Consider the following 16,328-nt stretch of genomic DNA (forward strand, 5'->3'; position numbering starts at 1 on the left):
AAACATGTTACCAAAACAACGTGACTTTAGACGGTGGAGATGGTGGGTTCTAAGACGCTGGTGGTGGCAGACGTGGTGCTCGGTGGAGTGTGAGGGAGGTTTTGTGTTTATCGAAAAAGTGAGGGACGGTTTCTGACTTTCTGCAGCAACAGGAGTGTTGGAGAAGTTTCATAGAGGGATTATGAAAAGAGGAAATGAAAATTTGCTGACGTGGTCAGAGACTGGAGGGAAATTTGAGTGATTACATGGATTTGATTTGAGGGGTGGGGGGGGGGGGGGGAATTTTGTTGAAATTGTTACTTACTTTATTCAGGAGAGCGATGGAACATTTCACTCGCTACAGATATTATTTCCTAGATTATTAAAATATATATATATACATTATTTCCTGAAATATCAGGGTACAATATAGATATTTTGATGACTATAGGCTATACTGCTATAGACTGTAAATAGGCCCTAAACCAAAAACCTAGCATATAATTTTTGTGCAGGATCTCGAATTATACACGATTACTTCTCGAAATGAAATTATCAATTGAATTTTGTCATATATGTATAATTTTGAAGGAATGCATGTATGTGCGCATAACTTAAGATAATGCCTGTGATCCTCTTATGCCTAACTCTTGCTTAGTCGCTTTATGACTTCGATTTAATCTAAAGAAATGGTCACTCAATTTTAACTAGTCTCATGAGTATCTATTTTGCCATCACTAACATATTACAAACTAAACTATGCTAAGAGTAGAGCATTCATATGTACGATTTCAACTAGGAAGAGAGTGTGTGTCAAAATGATTGGCATTTTGGGCGCGTGTTAGATTAGGTCGTGGTAAGTGGTTCTAGACTTCTAGTTAACTGACATATGCAGAAAATAGGGAGTATGTAATTGGACATGTAATTATTACAATCAAAATTATATAATGATATGCTACAGCAGGCACCAAATGATCTACTGACCTAGTAACTTATATGTAGACCATGTGGGAAGTACTTTAGATGAGATTGTTTGCTGGCACAGTTTCCTTCATTTAGATAAGTGTAATCAAGTTAGATTGTGCACCCATTAGCATTGCATCAGTACTAACACAAACACTTCCCATCAACTTTGTTCCTCTTCGCGCCTAGCATTAAAGGCTACGTCCATTCACAAAGTTCTCACAACCGAGGGTCTTTCTTGCTGAAAATCTGATGCCCCTCGCACTGTTGTTGCACCAGCTTGTGTTTCCTTGACAATTGTGGAATTAGGCAATGGAGCAGGATGCCTCAGAACAGCAGTATAAGTATGTGAAAAACAATAAAATACAATTAAGAACACTATATTGTCTTTAGCTATATTGTCAAATATATCAGATGTCCTCTAATATACCGAAATAACAAATTGAACTATTTAAGTAAAGAACAAATTCACAGTCAACTGACTCTCAAACGGCCGAAGAAATATAGATATAGGAAAGGGGTCGGTTTACTCACTTTCGTACTCTAAATAGTGTGTTGGATCAATTAATCTAATGGCCAGTTTTTTGCTTAGGTGGACAGCCATGTACTTTGTTCAGAAGGTATATGGCTTTGAGCTTGAGTCGAGAACTCAAGAGCCGAAACTAGTAATGAGTTAAGGACAATTATGGGTCCCATTTCTTCTCTCTTATTTCTTTCCTTTGTTGTTCATACTCAGTGTTCACAGTCCAATAGGAGTATGAACACTGAATGTTCATACTCTTGTTAGACTATGAACATTCAGTGTTCATACTCTTAGTGGACTATGAACATTGAATGTTCATACTCTTATTGGACTATGAAAATTCAGTGTTCATACTCCTAGTGGACTATGAACACTGAATGTTCATACTCTTAATTTTTCAGTCCTTCTCAGTTTCACTCACTGAACTTAGGAAAATCATGTGACAATGACAAGTGAAGATGGAAAAGGAATACTCACTGTCTTGGCTGGTTGGTTGAATTCTTGGTAGGACCGTCTCTGTCAAATCTTGCACAAAGTCCACATTAATATGAACGAGCCCATCTTCGTGAGGAGCCGAATTGGCAAAGAACTCTATCACCGCGCCGTCAGTCTCTAGTGTAATTTTCATGCCCCTAACCAGCCAACAAACAGTAACATTTTCATCAGAGGGTATCCAAATGCCTTGTTGCCCATTTTGATAGTTCATGGGCTTGGCTATTAAGATTCCTAGGAATCCAAAAGAAGTTACAGGGAGAAGAAGTATCTAGAACACTGATGGTGGCCTTGAAAACCGCTTGCATCCTCCAGTTAGCTTTCTCTGGGTTTTGTAATCGGATGTGGCCCTCTAGAGATCTGGCTCGTGTTCTCGGATGTGGCCCTCTAGACATCCGACTCGTGTTCTCGGATGTGGCCCTCTAGTGATCAAACTGCCGTGTTGGTGCCAATCCCACGGCAATTCCGGGCCATCATTAAAACAGAGGCGGCTGTTGAGGAATAGCCATAGTAAAAGTCCCCCCACTTTTCACTCTCCGGCTACTTTCTCCTAGCTTTTCGAAAATCTTGGCTTGGGGTAAATCCTCAGTGCACTGGAACGTATCAGATTCACAGTCCTCCCATGGTTCATCCTCCTCAGACTCCCCCTCTTGATTCATCAAGGTATCAGGATCATCCACCACTACCTTCCCTTTAGCCTTTTTTGCATTCGCTTTGTCCTCCTCCGTCTCACTGTTACTCTCCTCATCACTTGTGAGAAGATCGATGACAGTAACCATTTTTACCTTTGTTTCTTGAAAATATCCTATTTTACCTGTGAAAGGCAAGCTTTTAAAATTCCGCTCATCCTTTCCATAGTCCACCACTGCGATTTTGTCATCTTCCGTTGCATTCTCTCTTTTCACCCTGGTTTCCAGAAGAGCGCGCCTGATTGCTGTTTCATTATTTCTCCACTTCCATCTCGTATTTTCTTCAATCTGATTACCATCACCCAGAGGGAAAGCGCATTGGAGATCCTTGATTTCCGAATTTCTCACCATGATTCTTTGAAAATCAAGATCAAAGCTCAAAAACGAAGTGAATTTTCTCTTTTCTGGTTCAGGATAAGATAAAGAAACGCACTGTTGGTGCATTGAAAATGGAACAAAATGACTTAAGATGAGTGCCCGACTATCTTTTCTTTTTTGGGATTGCTGCTCTTTTTGTTCATTCAAGATCCTTAATGTTGTTAAACTGCGTAAGTTATTAGAGGAGGTTATAAAGCGGATGCAACTAATTTTGCTTGTAATTGTTGTTGGGCAGAGATATGTTAGTGGCGTATGACACTGCTTCTGACATATGTAGAAATTATACATACTGTTCGGTACTATGGAGCCGAACGGAGAACAAAATTGTTATGCTCTGCTGAATACATGTTACTCTTCCATTTAACTACTGTACGCACAAACTGTTGCCAGTGTGGATCACATATGTTGAAATTCTTCTGTTCGACGCTAAAGAGTCGAACAGAGCCAAATGTGAGATTAGAGTTTGGGGTATGACACTGTCGGTGCCATACACGTACCAATGTGTCTGTTCCGTATGCAATAGAGTTCCGAATATGAAAAGTCAATGTATTATTTCACAGGGAGTGGCATAACTTTGACGTATGACATAAATTATGTTATAGTCTTCCACTGCCGTGAACTATGACGATATATGCCGGTTTTTTAGCAAACCGATATCGATATTTTACGAATTATTGCCTCGTATGGCCATAGTTCATGACTATGAACATTGATTGTTCATAGTAGGTACAGTATGGACTATGAACACTCGTTGTTCATAGCTACCGAACTATGAACAATCACTGTTCATAGTCCATTTGGAATATGAACAAAGAATGTTCATAGCTCATGACTATGAACAATGATTGTTCATAGTCCAATTGTGGTATGAACAAAGAATATTCATAGGGCTGGTCATCGAGCTACCGAAAGTACCCGAAGTCGAAGTTTTTGCTATCGAAGCTCAACTCACACATGCGAAGCTTGACTTGAATTAGACTTCGAGCTTAACATTGAAAGTGAAGCTCGACCGTCCAAGTGCTACTAATAGCTCGAGCTCAACTCGGCTCGACTCGTTTTGCACTTGGAGCTCGATGACATACTTCTCCAATTCCATCTTTCCTTCTTAGATTGCCTCGTTCATAGTCTACTTGATAGAAGGGTATGTAATTGAACAGGCCAAAATAATTGCGAGATATCGCCCGATATATATATATATATATATATATATATATATATATATATATATATATATATATATATATATATATATATATATATATAGTTTTTGGGTACACCGAGATGGAAATACCGATATATCTTAACCGAATATTGAATCTATTTTTCCCGATATATTTTTAATTTCAAATATAACGATATATATCGACCGATATATACGATATAAAATTTTGACTTTGACAGATATTGTTGACTTTGACTGAATATTGTTGACTTTGACTGATATATTGATTGTATTTCCGATATAATAGACAATATATCCGATACATCGACATACAAAACAAAATTTTGACTGGTCAACAAAAAAATAAATATCTCTGATATTTCTGATATATCTAGGTTTTTTGGTACATTGAGATATTCACTGAATTTGATATTTTGGTCCTTGGTATAGGCTATAGACTGTATATAGGCCCTAAATTGAAAACCTAGCATATAATTTTTTTAGTGCAGGATCTCAAATTATACACGATTACTTCTCGAAATGAATTTATCAATTGAATTTTGTCAGGTATGTATAATTTTGAAGAAATGCATGTATGTGCATAACTTGAGATAATGCCTGTGGTCCTCTTGCTTAATTGCTTTATGACTTCGATTTAATCTAAAGAAATGGTCACTCAATTTTGACTAGTCTCTTGAGTATCTATTTTGCCATCAACAACATATTACAAACTAAACTATGCTAAGAGTAGAACATTCATATGTACGATTTCAACTAGGAAGAGAGTGTATGTCAAAAGGATTGGCATTTTGGGTGCGTGCTAGGTTAAGACGTGGTAAGTGGTTCTAGTTAACTGACATATGCAGACAATAGGGAGTATGTAATTGGACATGTAATCATTACAATCAAAATTATAGAATGATATGCTACAGCAGGCACCAAATGATCTACTGACCTAGTAACTTATATGAAAGACCATGTGGGAAGTACTTTAGATGAGATTGTTTGCTGGCACATTTTCCTTCATTTAGATCAGTGTAATAAAGTTAGATCGTGCAACCGTTAGCATTGCATCAGTACCAACACAAACGCTTCCCATCAACTTTGTTCTTCTTCGCGCCTAGCATTAAAGGCCATATCCATTCACAAACTTCTCACAACGGACTTGCCCCTTGGGGTGAAGAATCATCATTTGAACCATACAACTCTTCGTAAAAAGTGCCCCTCTTAGGCCCACTCATCCTTGACTAATCACTAGTTCTCATATATTCTCACAACTTCACTTCAGTACTTCAGCACACTCCAAAATCAAAGTTTCAGTTTTGAAACAGAGAAATCAACAATGGTGATCCGAAAAAGTAAATTCGTTGATATTTAATATTTGCAATTAAGCTTCTTGTGTACGTATCTCAGTGGGGAAGATGATGAACAGATGTATTGGCTTATTGCAGTTGTTATTACATATGATTACAAAGTTATTTCATTTTTACATATTCTCTTCATCACACGCATGGTCATCTTCTAGATCCGCTACAACAACAAAAGTTTAACACTTGCAGTTTTAGTTACAGACTTTTAGACACTAAAGTGACAGCCTTTTGGTATGTTGCTTCATTATCCTTGGCAAAGTGTGACATTAATTAGAAGCAAGGTGTGAATCATATATGTATGTGTTTCAGTACCATATCTAGTAGTAGAGAAGCACTACCTATTTTTTACGACAAAATCTTATTTCGGTGAAGTGTTCATAATTTTTTTTCTGGACTTTAGTGTACCAAATTCATATTCCTACTTGTAAAGTACCATATATTGGATTGCTATATATGCATAGATAACAAGTTGGTTTCTTTCGCAAGTCTTCTGCGTATATATGGCATAAATATTAAATATTATATCTTGACTAGTGTTGTTATGTTTTTTACATGTTCCATATCAAAGAGGCAGAGCAATGCAGAGTGAGTATTGAAACATACAACCTGTATGATAGAGTCAACTCAGTTCAAGCTTAATTGACGGAAGTTCAAAACGAATTGAAAGAAGTGAAAGGTGCTTTAGGTGCTACGGTTTGTGAACTGGTGGAAGATGTTACTCAACTGATGGAAGAGTCTGCACAGCAGAGAAAGCAATTTTCTGAATTGGTGAAAGACAAAGGGACACCAGTATTGGAAGATGACATTAACATTATAAGTGTGTCTTCTTACGTAAAGGAGAGCTTCAAGACTCCTCCTTTTGTTAAAAAAGGCAGACAATTGTTTAAATCACCTCCAGAGTCTGCAAAGAAAATGAAAGTGGTTGTCGATGTGGAGGTATCCTCACTTGGCCATATACAAAATATTTTTATTTAGGTGAATGATAAATTAACATTAAAATTTGTTTTCTTTTCTAGGCTCAACCTGACACTGATATTGAAGATTCTCCTTTCAAGAATTTGAAGAAGGAGTGGTTGAAGCCACACAAGTCATTGACTACTGAAGAAGCTAACTTCTTTCGATGGATATTTTCACCGTCTGCCGACTCGAGGTAAAGGGTCTCGTCTTTCCGACATTTTTTTTGTTCTGGGTCATGTGTTTTAGTTTTATCCTTTGAAGAAGGGCTCATTTTTGCTGCAATCTTTGTAATGCTTAGTTTCCTTTTGGCCTAACCAGAACACGCCACCTGTACATTCAACAAACACAAAAAGTCAAGCAAATATGTCATTGACTGTTGAATAAGCTAACTTCTTCTTATGGATATTTTCACCGTCTGTCGACTCGAGGTAAAGGGTCTCGTCTTTCTGACATTTTTTTTGTTCTAGATCATGTGTTTTAGTTCTATCCTTTAAAGAAGGGCTCATTTTTGCTGCAATCTTTGTAATGCTTAGTTTGCTTCTGGCCTAACCAGAACACGCCACCTATACATTCAACAAACACAAAAAGTCAAGCAAATATGAGTCTTGTTTTCATTTATATATTTCTCATCCGGCCTCTCCTTCAACCTTCACCTCAAAACCCACTAATCTAACACCACCTGTTTCGATCGTACAACTCTTTCCAATTATCCAATCCAATTAATTGAAACAAGTATGACATTTCCAATCACTATTGAGTATTGATTGTAGGAAAAATAAGCCCTTTTGAAGAAGGAGTGGTTGAAGAAAAAGTAATATTTGTGGGACCCAATAAAATTTAATTTGAAAATTGTTACCCAAATAAGTCTCAATTTGAAGAGAAATTGATTCGCATATTCTCTCTCCAAATGTCCAAAAGGACCTTTTCTCTTTCCAACCCGAAAACCCTTATTTGAGGCTTTCTCTCTTCAATTTAGGGAGAAAGCCTCAAACACCAAACTCAAACCCTAAATTGAAAACAAAATTGTATACCCGATTTGCATCTGCACTGGAAGGTACACTTCAAGTTTTGATTTTAATTTGACGTGATTGTATTCATATTTGTGCAATTATATTTTCGGAACCCTTATATTTTCACCATTTTCCCATATTTTTTTTTTCTTGAACAAATGTGTAGTGTTATTTCCTTACGTTTTAGGTTAAGTTTGGGTAAAAGGTTTTGCATCGTGACAAATATAATAAGGGAAAAATATTTGAAAGGAAGGTTATGATAGAGTTGGCTATCCCGGTGGGTGTTCGGTTATAATGATCTGTCTTCTCAATTTGCAAAAAACTTTCAATTTGAGAGGATAGATCATTATAACTGTACATCCACCGGAGGTAGGTAACTCTTTCATGTACAACTTTTCAATTATTTCCTTACGTTTTAGGTGAAGTTTGGGTTAAAGGTTTAGCATCGTGACAAATATAATAAGGGAAAAATCTTAAACAGTAAAATGTCAAGACATATCACTAAATCATATTGATGTCTTTGCATTTCTCTATTGTTGTTTATGATATTCCCTAGATATTTTTGTCACGACGCTTAATCTTTTTTCGGATCTTTTTTTGTCATGTAGTAATATGAAAATATTTGAAAGAAAGGTTATGATAGAGTTGGCTATCCCGGTGGGTGTTCGGTTATAATGATCTGTCTTCTCAATTTGAAAAAAACTTTCAATTTGAGAGGATAGATCATTATAACTGTACATCCACCGGAGGAAGGTAACTCTTTCATGTCAAAGTTTTCAATTATTTCCTTATGTTTTAGGTTAAGTTTTGGTACAAGGTTGTTCCATAGATATAGATAAATATCTGCCACACAGTGATACATCACATAAGACAGTGCGACTTTAGTTATTTTTATTGTCGAATTCGGTAATTACATTTGATCATGAGATATCTTATTGTGGTTATTGGTTGAGGTGGAGAAGGTATTTTGATTGGGGAAACAATGTTTACTATTTCAGATTGGTGAAACTGTTGGCTAATTAGGAAGAAAAATGTTATTATGTTATTATGTTATTTTTTCTAGGATGAAGAAAGATGTGTATAAATATAAGCCTAAAAAAGTTGATGACGGTTGACCTCGAGGTGGTATCAAGGTTACCAGTCGATGCTGTCCGAAAATGCTCGAGGATAAGTTGTTTTCAACATTTGATATAGATGAAAAGGTTGATTTTAGGAAATCACCTTTTAGTTTTCTTCTAGATATTAATATAGTAGATCCGACGTATAGTAAAAGGTATACTATGCTTGCCCACTGCAATCTGATTGTGGAAGTGTTAACTTTCAAAGAGTCGGACGTGGCCCTTCTTACTGGACTATCCACAGATCGACCTCCTGACTGGTATTTCCAGATGGATTCAACAGTGCCTACCGCCTTCCGGTTAAGGTATTTCAGGACAACCAAACTTCGGCGGAGTTACTGTGACAATGTTTTGCTAACGGAGATTTTGACGGCAAGGATGTTAGCTAAGTCAAAGTCAGTACGGAAGAATAAGACAACTAGGAATGACATATACCTCCTGAACAGATTGTCTGTGGTCGGGGCTTTTATTATTCCAAAGTCTACGAACGGAGTTAGTGTACTTCATGTCGACATTACACAAGTTTTGGAACAGTTTGATGCATTTCCATGGGGCTATCTTACTTTCGAAGGCATTAAAGCTGGTGTGGAGCCTCTAAACACTGAAATGGAGAAGCAGTTTAAAAGTTTTCAGGAGAAGTCGTTTACACACACCCTAGACGGGTGTGCACTTGCTTTCACCTTGTGGATATTCCTTCACGTTCCCTCTTTGGATCCATACCGATTGGATAGGAATGTTTTCCCCTAGTTTCTAGGGTGGGTTAAAGTTGCAAGGAAAACCATGCGGGACAGTAAGTGGGAAAGTTTGAAGAACATGAGAAAAGTTCATGTGGTGAATGACTTACAAGTTCCATGGAATGTGCAAGCAATGAGAGTCTACAGAGATGCAGTTCAGGTTAAGTTGTAAATTTGTTTTGTTAGTATGGATCCCTTGTTTGTTTCTATTAAAAGTGTTTTTGATTGGGTTGTTTGTTACAGAGAGAAGCTGCTGATAACCAGGTTCCTCTGGACATTTTTTTTCATCAAGCAATGAAAACAGAGGTAATGTTTTATCTTCCTCTGTTTCTTTGGTCCATCAGTCTAATAAGTATCAGTAATGTATGTTGGCATGAATCTCATCTTGTAATGACAGGTGATTAAACGAAAAGTTGAGGAGATGTTATGGGAGCTTTCAAGCAAATCTGCTGGACCTGTTATGGAAGTTGAGGGAACTGTAGGGCAAACTGTGGTACCGAAGGACTGTGATGATGATGCGTTTGCAGAATCATCGACAAAGAGGTTGCTAAGAGGGAGAATTCTTACCAAGCAAAAAAGAAAATCAGACACCAAGCAAGTTTCAGACAACCCTGAACCGCTGAGGAAGAGGCAACCATCAACTAAATCTGTAGTCACACGACATGAACATCTAGTGAAGCAGGCGAGGACCACACACAAGTCCAGTTTGAAGATTCTATGCTTTACTAGGAAGCCCAAGACCCAAAAGACAAAACTTTCTAATGATAATGATTTATCTCAGCAAATTGCAGAGAAGAATGTTCTTGAAATTGAAAAGGAACGTGAAGAGGGAGAAGACCTGCCCAATGAAGTCTTAAGCATAAGTTCATTGGAAAATGAGTCTGTTGGGGGTTCTCAACTGCAAAATGTTCGGAACACCAGTGGTGGAGTTGTTGAGAATAATTGCGGTGAAGTGGTGATTGATAACAGCGGTCGCGGATTACAAACATCAACTGCTGCAAAATTGGTATTTCCATGCTTTTATCTTTTTTGTTTGTACACTGGTTGGTAGATTGCAATACTGGATGCATCTTTCTTCCCTTGTTTTTTTGGCAGTCTGAAGGGGAAATCTCAATTGATCTGAACAAGTCAATTTATGATGAAAGGGTGGGTGGTTTATTGTGTTCGAAGGATTCTATCTACTTTTGTCTTAAATATTTACAAGTTATGTGAAGTGCAAATTCAATTGTTTTGACCTCAACTGTTGTAAGCTCAAATGTTGATTTTGTAGAATGCAGACATGGATACTGGTAACGATTCGTCTGGACAGTCAGAGTGCTGATTACAAAATTGGCTTAAGCTGAGTGTGGGTAGAGATAGTATGTCTTGTTACATCAATTTCGATGCTGCAATAAACAGTGTAAGAGTATGCAGGTGAACTTTTAAACATGTGAGGAATGAATCCATAACTAAAAGTGGGCTTTACACTGCTTTACACATTGCACAGGGTACGAGTATAAAGGAAAAATAACCTAATATTCCCTGTGAAAAAGAAAGGGTTATGTATGCGGCAATGATTGGCTAAAGAAAGTGAGTACGAAGCATTGGCTAACGAAAGTTCTAGATTGACATAAGGTTATTTGTTTGAAACTTTCCACTATTTAGAGTGTGTAGTGTTGACTCACGCACTTATTTGTACTAATTGTATCCATATTTTCTTCATCTATTAATAGGACGGAGAAGCTGAAAAGGTTGATGATGGTGACAACCGTGATGATGCTGACAACGAAAATATTTGTTTAAAAGTGGAGCACTTTTAAGTATGCGTATATTTACGGATCCTTATATTTAAGAGTAAACATTACTGCGTGTTACATTTTTTGAGGGGTGAGTAAATTTTAAGTGAGACACTGTATTGTACGTATGCGACAATGTAGTGTAGGCTAGTTATGAAGCTATTTTATCGCAGCTATCGTTTCATAGCCGTTGACTTAGTTAAGTGGAAAGCAATAGGCTATTCTCATGAATGATTTGTACTACAGGTGAAGGAATGCTACACTTGAAGAACTAGGATGTGATACTATCTCTGTATAATTTGGGAAAAACTCAAAACCAATTATATATGTAGATCAAATATTTATTTTTTTTCTGCGACAATGTAGTTTACCTTTGCGACAATGTAGTATAAGGTCCATTCTATGTGCAACTAACTCATAATGTAGTATAAAGATGGCACTATCAGACTTTGCAAAAATGTGTCTTAAAAGTAATGTATGCATGAATGAATCAAGATATGAGTGCCAAATCCCTGTAATGAATAAACATATAAACATATGAATGCAATTTTCTTAGTTTTTACTTTTTAGCAGTGCTAATCAAATAATAGTCCTTAATCAAATAGCCTAATCAATGTATGCATGAATGAATCGAGATAACAGTCCTTTAGGGTTCTTGATCGACCCAATCAATTTTGGGTCAATTTATGATCAATAAATATCTATGGGAAGATCTTATTGGGTTGGTTTATTCTCCCACATTTATTCGAAAATGCTAAAGAGACAGCTACTGGCCACTATCTACGTGACAGACCAAACACAATATGCCACGTGGCAACTATGAAACTGGCTATTGGTTGATTAGAAAATAGAAAAAATGGGCAAAAAAATAGTTACTCAAGGAACTCTACCACCCTTTTTTCTTTTAAATGAGAAGCAACGTGGCGTATTTTGTTTGGTTTCTCACTTGGATGGAAGCCAGGCTGTCCCCATAACATTACTCATATTTATTCTCTGTCTCTTTGGGAAGTGGGAAACGCAGGTCCCCATAACATAACACAGACCCCAATTCACCCCTTTAGTTTCTTCCTATAAACCCAACACCTAGAGCTTTGAGAGATATTATTCACTACTAGACCTTTCCCTTCTTTTTTCACCCTTCTACTTTTGCCACACCAAATCTACTTTCTAAGGTTTGCAAACATACGCTACATGCAAACTAATAAACTGTTATTAGTTTGCAAAAAAGGAACCGAGACTTGAGAAAACGGTTACAGTAACCTCCATCCAATTCAGTATAAAATCCTTAAACAGAGTTGTGGAAACAGTTTATGCAATACAAAGCAGAAACAGTCAACAGATCAAACATACAGTGGTGACCTCTTCGTCTACTGCACACAACAACAACAACGGAAAGGAGTTGCATACAGATATGTGGGCAAAGGTTCTTAAATGTGCTCCACTCCCATTTGTCCAGAAGTTAAAATTTGTGTCCAGAGAATGGGGAAGCCTTACAAGTCCAAATTCCTTTGTAATGGACAACGCGTTACTCACGGGATCATTTCTTGGTTACGTTATAAATAAAGTGCAAAAATGGGAATCCACTGTATCTTCCGCATCCAGCATTGACAACAACCCACCAATTCCAACCCCAACATTGAAGTACACACCACACGGTACTGGCCGTACTACAATCGCAGTGTCTTCAATGCAAGGTATTGTTCTCTTGACCACACCTTATGAGAAAAACCAAAATTATTACGTTTGCAAACCAACGACAGGAGAGGTCTATCAACTCAATACTCCTAGGGTTAGATTCTTTACAGAATCCCATGGAATGTTGGTGAATTCAATGGAACCATTGGGTTTCACTATAGTTCGATTGTTAAAGCCCAACTTCAACACTGTAAGGCCTAACCGAGCAAGTAAGCCTAAGCAATTTGTCATCATCATGTATGTTGAATTGTTTGATTCCCGAAGTTTGAAATGGAGAAGGTTGAACAACTTGGAGTTGTCGTTTAATGATGAACACATCAGGAACCAGCCCGCAATGGCTGCAAAAGGATCTATTCACTGGTCTCTTTCTTATGATTGCATATTGGTATTTAACATTGCCCTCGAATCTAGCTTGGACGAGGATTGGGCTACCGCAGACTAAATCCCAACCAGATTCGTACAAACTGTTTTAGTTTAATTGTACTATTGCTATTATGTTCAAGTACTGGGGTGAGGAGTACAATGCTCCTGAGAAATTAGAACTTAGGGTTTTACAAGAATACGACAACAGGTTGTGGAGTGAATTGAGGACATATTCATTGGACAAATTGTATTCTTTCTCTTACCGTCACCCGCATTTCGTCGACCTACTCACAGAAAATATTGCAGTTTTTTAATGCAACAACGAGATCCTTTTTTTATGATTTCAGTGGTGAGAAGTTGCTATTTGTCAAAAGAATCCCAACCTGGGGCAATCACTCCATTCTCCCATTCATGTCAGACTTCACTGCAACTCAGTTTAACCCGTTGTTGTATCTTATAATGTACTACTTATATTTAGGGTGGCATCAATCTATCTAGTTTATTATCTAGTTCATTATCGATTCCGATTTCTTATGCATGTTCTTGAAATAGACAATGTAGTTTAGTTATACGCCAATGTAGTATGGTTATACTGCAATTAAACGAGAACATAATCATTTTTTTTTTGTTTTTAGCAGTCCTAATCAAATAGTAGTCGAAATGAAATAGCCTAATCAGTGAAGTACGTTTTTTATGCTCTTGACCCAATCAATTTCTGGTCAATATGTTGATTTAGGTTTCAATTCAGTATCAAGCATTCAAGATTTGGTAACGCTTTCAAACATGGCTAAAAGTGGTCTGCTAGTTATTGCTTTTGTTATCAGCCACACTCTTAGCGCAGCAAAAACTTTTATAATTTTGTACTATTTTAAATGCGACCTGGTTCCTGCTTCAAATTTGGTAATAGCTAAACAACACAAGAAAATAAACCATCAAAACATATCGAATCCAACAAAAAAATCTTGTCCAAATTTTTGCAATTCAAGTCGATTGTGTCCACTATTTTTGCAGTGCCTCCTTCCAGTATATGCTATGACATTGAGTGTGTGAAATAATAAGAATGTGAGTGATAAAACATAAAAAGATAGTTTACCTACGAAATGAACGATAAAACTCAAAACGTAAGTAAACTAACACTCAATACGTGCCTAATTTATCAAAGATTTCTACTCTCAATTCTCTGAGATATAGTGGAGTAGATGATTCGTTCCACTCCTAGTGTGAGATAGTAACCACAAAATTATAAATAATCTAAACTAAAGTCTAATAAAGAGATTTACTGAAATGGCAACTAGACTTAACGATGCAACTACCCACAAGATGAAACTAGTCGACTATTAGAACAACTATGGGAATGCTAGATATCGATTTCTATGATAAGGAGTTAGAGGGGATTGATTCCACCTTAACTTCGACTTAATCCTACATTCATTGTTAATCGTCGTAATCCGAATTGAATCGCTGAACGAATGAACAATATGGTTACTCCTAATCCCTAATTACACATGGCATTTCTACCAATTCATAACTAACATGTGAACGATTACACCCATTCTCATGGTGAACTAATCATTTCTAGAGTGGAAAGGAAATTACGGCGACTGAAACGATAATCGGAATCAAGCTTTCATCAAGGCTTCTCAACCCCCTCTAATGGAGGTTTAGCCGAGAATCATCACGCTATCATTCCCAATGGAATTCAAACAAGACATGATATAAAGATTGAAACTTTGCTTATTTAAACTCAAATGGAAACTAATCATGCAATAATTGAATTAAACTAATAATGACAAGTAATTGAATCTAAGAATTGAAACTAAACAATTAATGGAAATGAAACTAGATTATCAAGAACACTATTTTATTAATCTAATGAATAATAAAACAATGATTCAAATACTAAATTAATAATCTACTTTGTTATAAAGTAATTAATTAAACATGAAACTAGATCTAAAACAAGATATGAAAAACTAATTAATTAACTAATTGAACTTCTAAAGCTAATTAATGGAGGCTAACTAATCTAGGTCTAACTATCTACCATTAACAAAGAGTTAATCTTTTGTTTTTATACTTTCAGATCCAAAAATCGTGCATGGGCTTGGAGCCATGCTTTGGGCCAGAAAATCAGGCCCAAAACCCAATTCTTTCAGTCCAAAAAGGCCTCTTCAGCTGCAGTTGGCTTTAAAAGACTTTTCATCCATTTTTGCTCCTCCGATTGGCTCAAATCTTAGACCATTGGAAAGCTCTTTTCGAGCCGGTCGTTTTGACATAAGGTAGGCCCAATTCCGAGGTCTGAGTCCAAAGATACGCCTTAGAAAGTTCTAGATCTGACTTTGATTGTTTTAATTAAGTCGACTTTTCAGCTTTTGACGGGGCTTTAGAAAGGCTTTGTCTTCTTGAATCTTGACCTTTAATCACAGAACTCCTTAGCAACCGACCTTTGCTCCTTTATCTCACTAAAGTGGCACATTTCTGCACATAATGGACTTTGAAGCCTGGAATGCATAAAAACACGTAATCAGTATTAACTCTTAATTATTGCTCACATAATTGGTCTAAAAGTATGATTGTTATAGGGTTAAAACTACAGTTTTGGGCTCTTACCAGTGAGACCAACCACAAAATAGAAATGAAACAATAATTTGAAATAAATAATTCACCTTTGAGTTGGCAGATAGTAGACATGTTAATTTTTTGGTTGGGAACTTTTTGCAAAGTTGGAGAGACCACCAGTCGATGACATGTTGAATTGAGCATTTTTAAGATTGAAAACAAAGTATAAATGAAGGTCCGATATAGAAATTAAAAAATAGCAAAGTATAAACATTATTCGGTTGATGGTCAGGTATGAACACTCATTGTTCATAGTTCAATGGTATGAACAATGAATTTCATAGTCCAAATAGGTATGAACATTCATTGTTCATACTCCACTAGGTGTATGAACATTGAATGTTCATAGCCCAATAAGAGTATGAACATTCATTGTTCATAGTCCACTAGACTATGAACACTGAATGTTCATAGTCCAATGGTATAAATGCATTCTAGAAATTGGGCTCCAGACACTTTCTTTAGCGTGCTTTTTGTTTAGTGAAATACCAATATTATCTT

At 36.7% G+C, this 16,328-nt stretch overlaps 1 protein-coding gene across 1 annotated transcript; it reads left to right on the forward strand.

Annotated features, from left to right (window-relative positions):
- Nucleotides 1-12,561: 12,561 nt before the first annotated feature.
- Nucleotides 12,562-13,287, forward strand: LOC147516317 (F-box protein At5g41720-like). The gene has a single exon (XM_086593215.1). It carries the CDS (start codon nt 12,562-12,564, stop codon nt 13,285-13,287), a length of 726 nt encoding a protein of 241 aa, XP_086449341.1.
- The last annotated feature ends 3,041 nt before the right edge of the window (nt 13,288-16,328 follow it).

This window comes from Coptis chinensis, chromosome 2 (genome assembly GCF_015680905.1).
Source record: "Coptis chinensis isolate HL-2020 chromosome 2, ASM1568090v1, whole genome shotgun sequence".
NCBI classification, from domain to species: Eukaryota; Viridiplantae; Streptophyta; class Magnoliopsida; order Ranunculales; family Ranunculaceae; genus Coptis; species Coptis chinensis.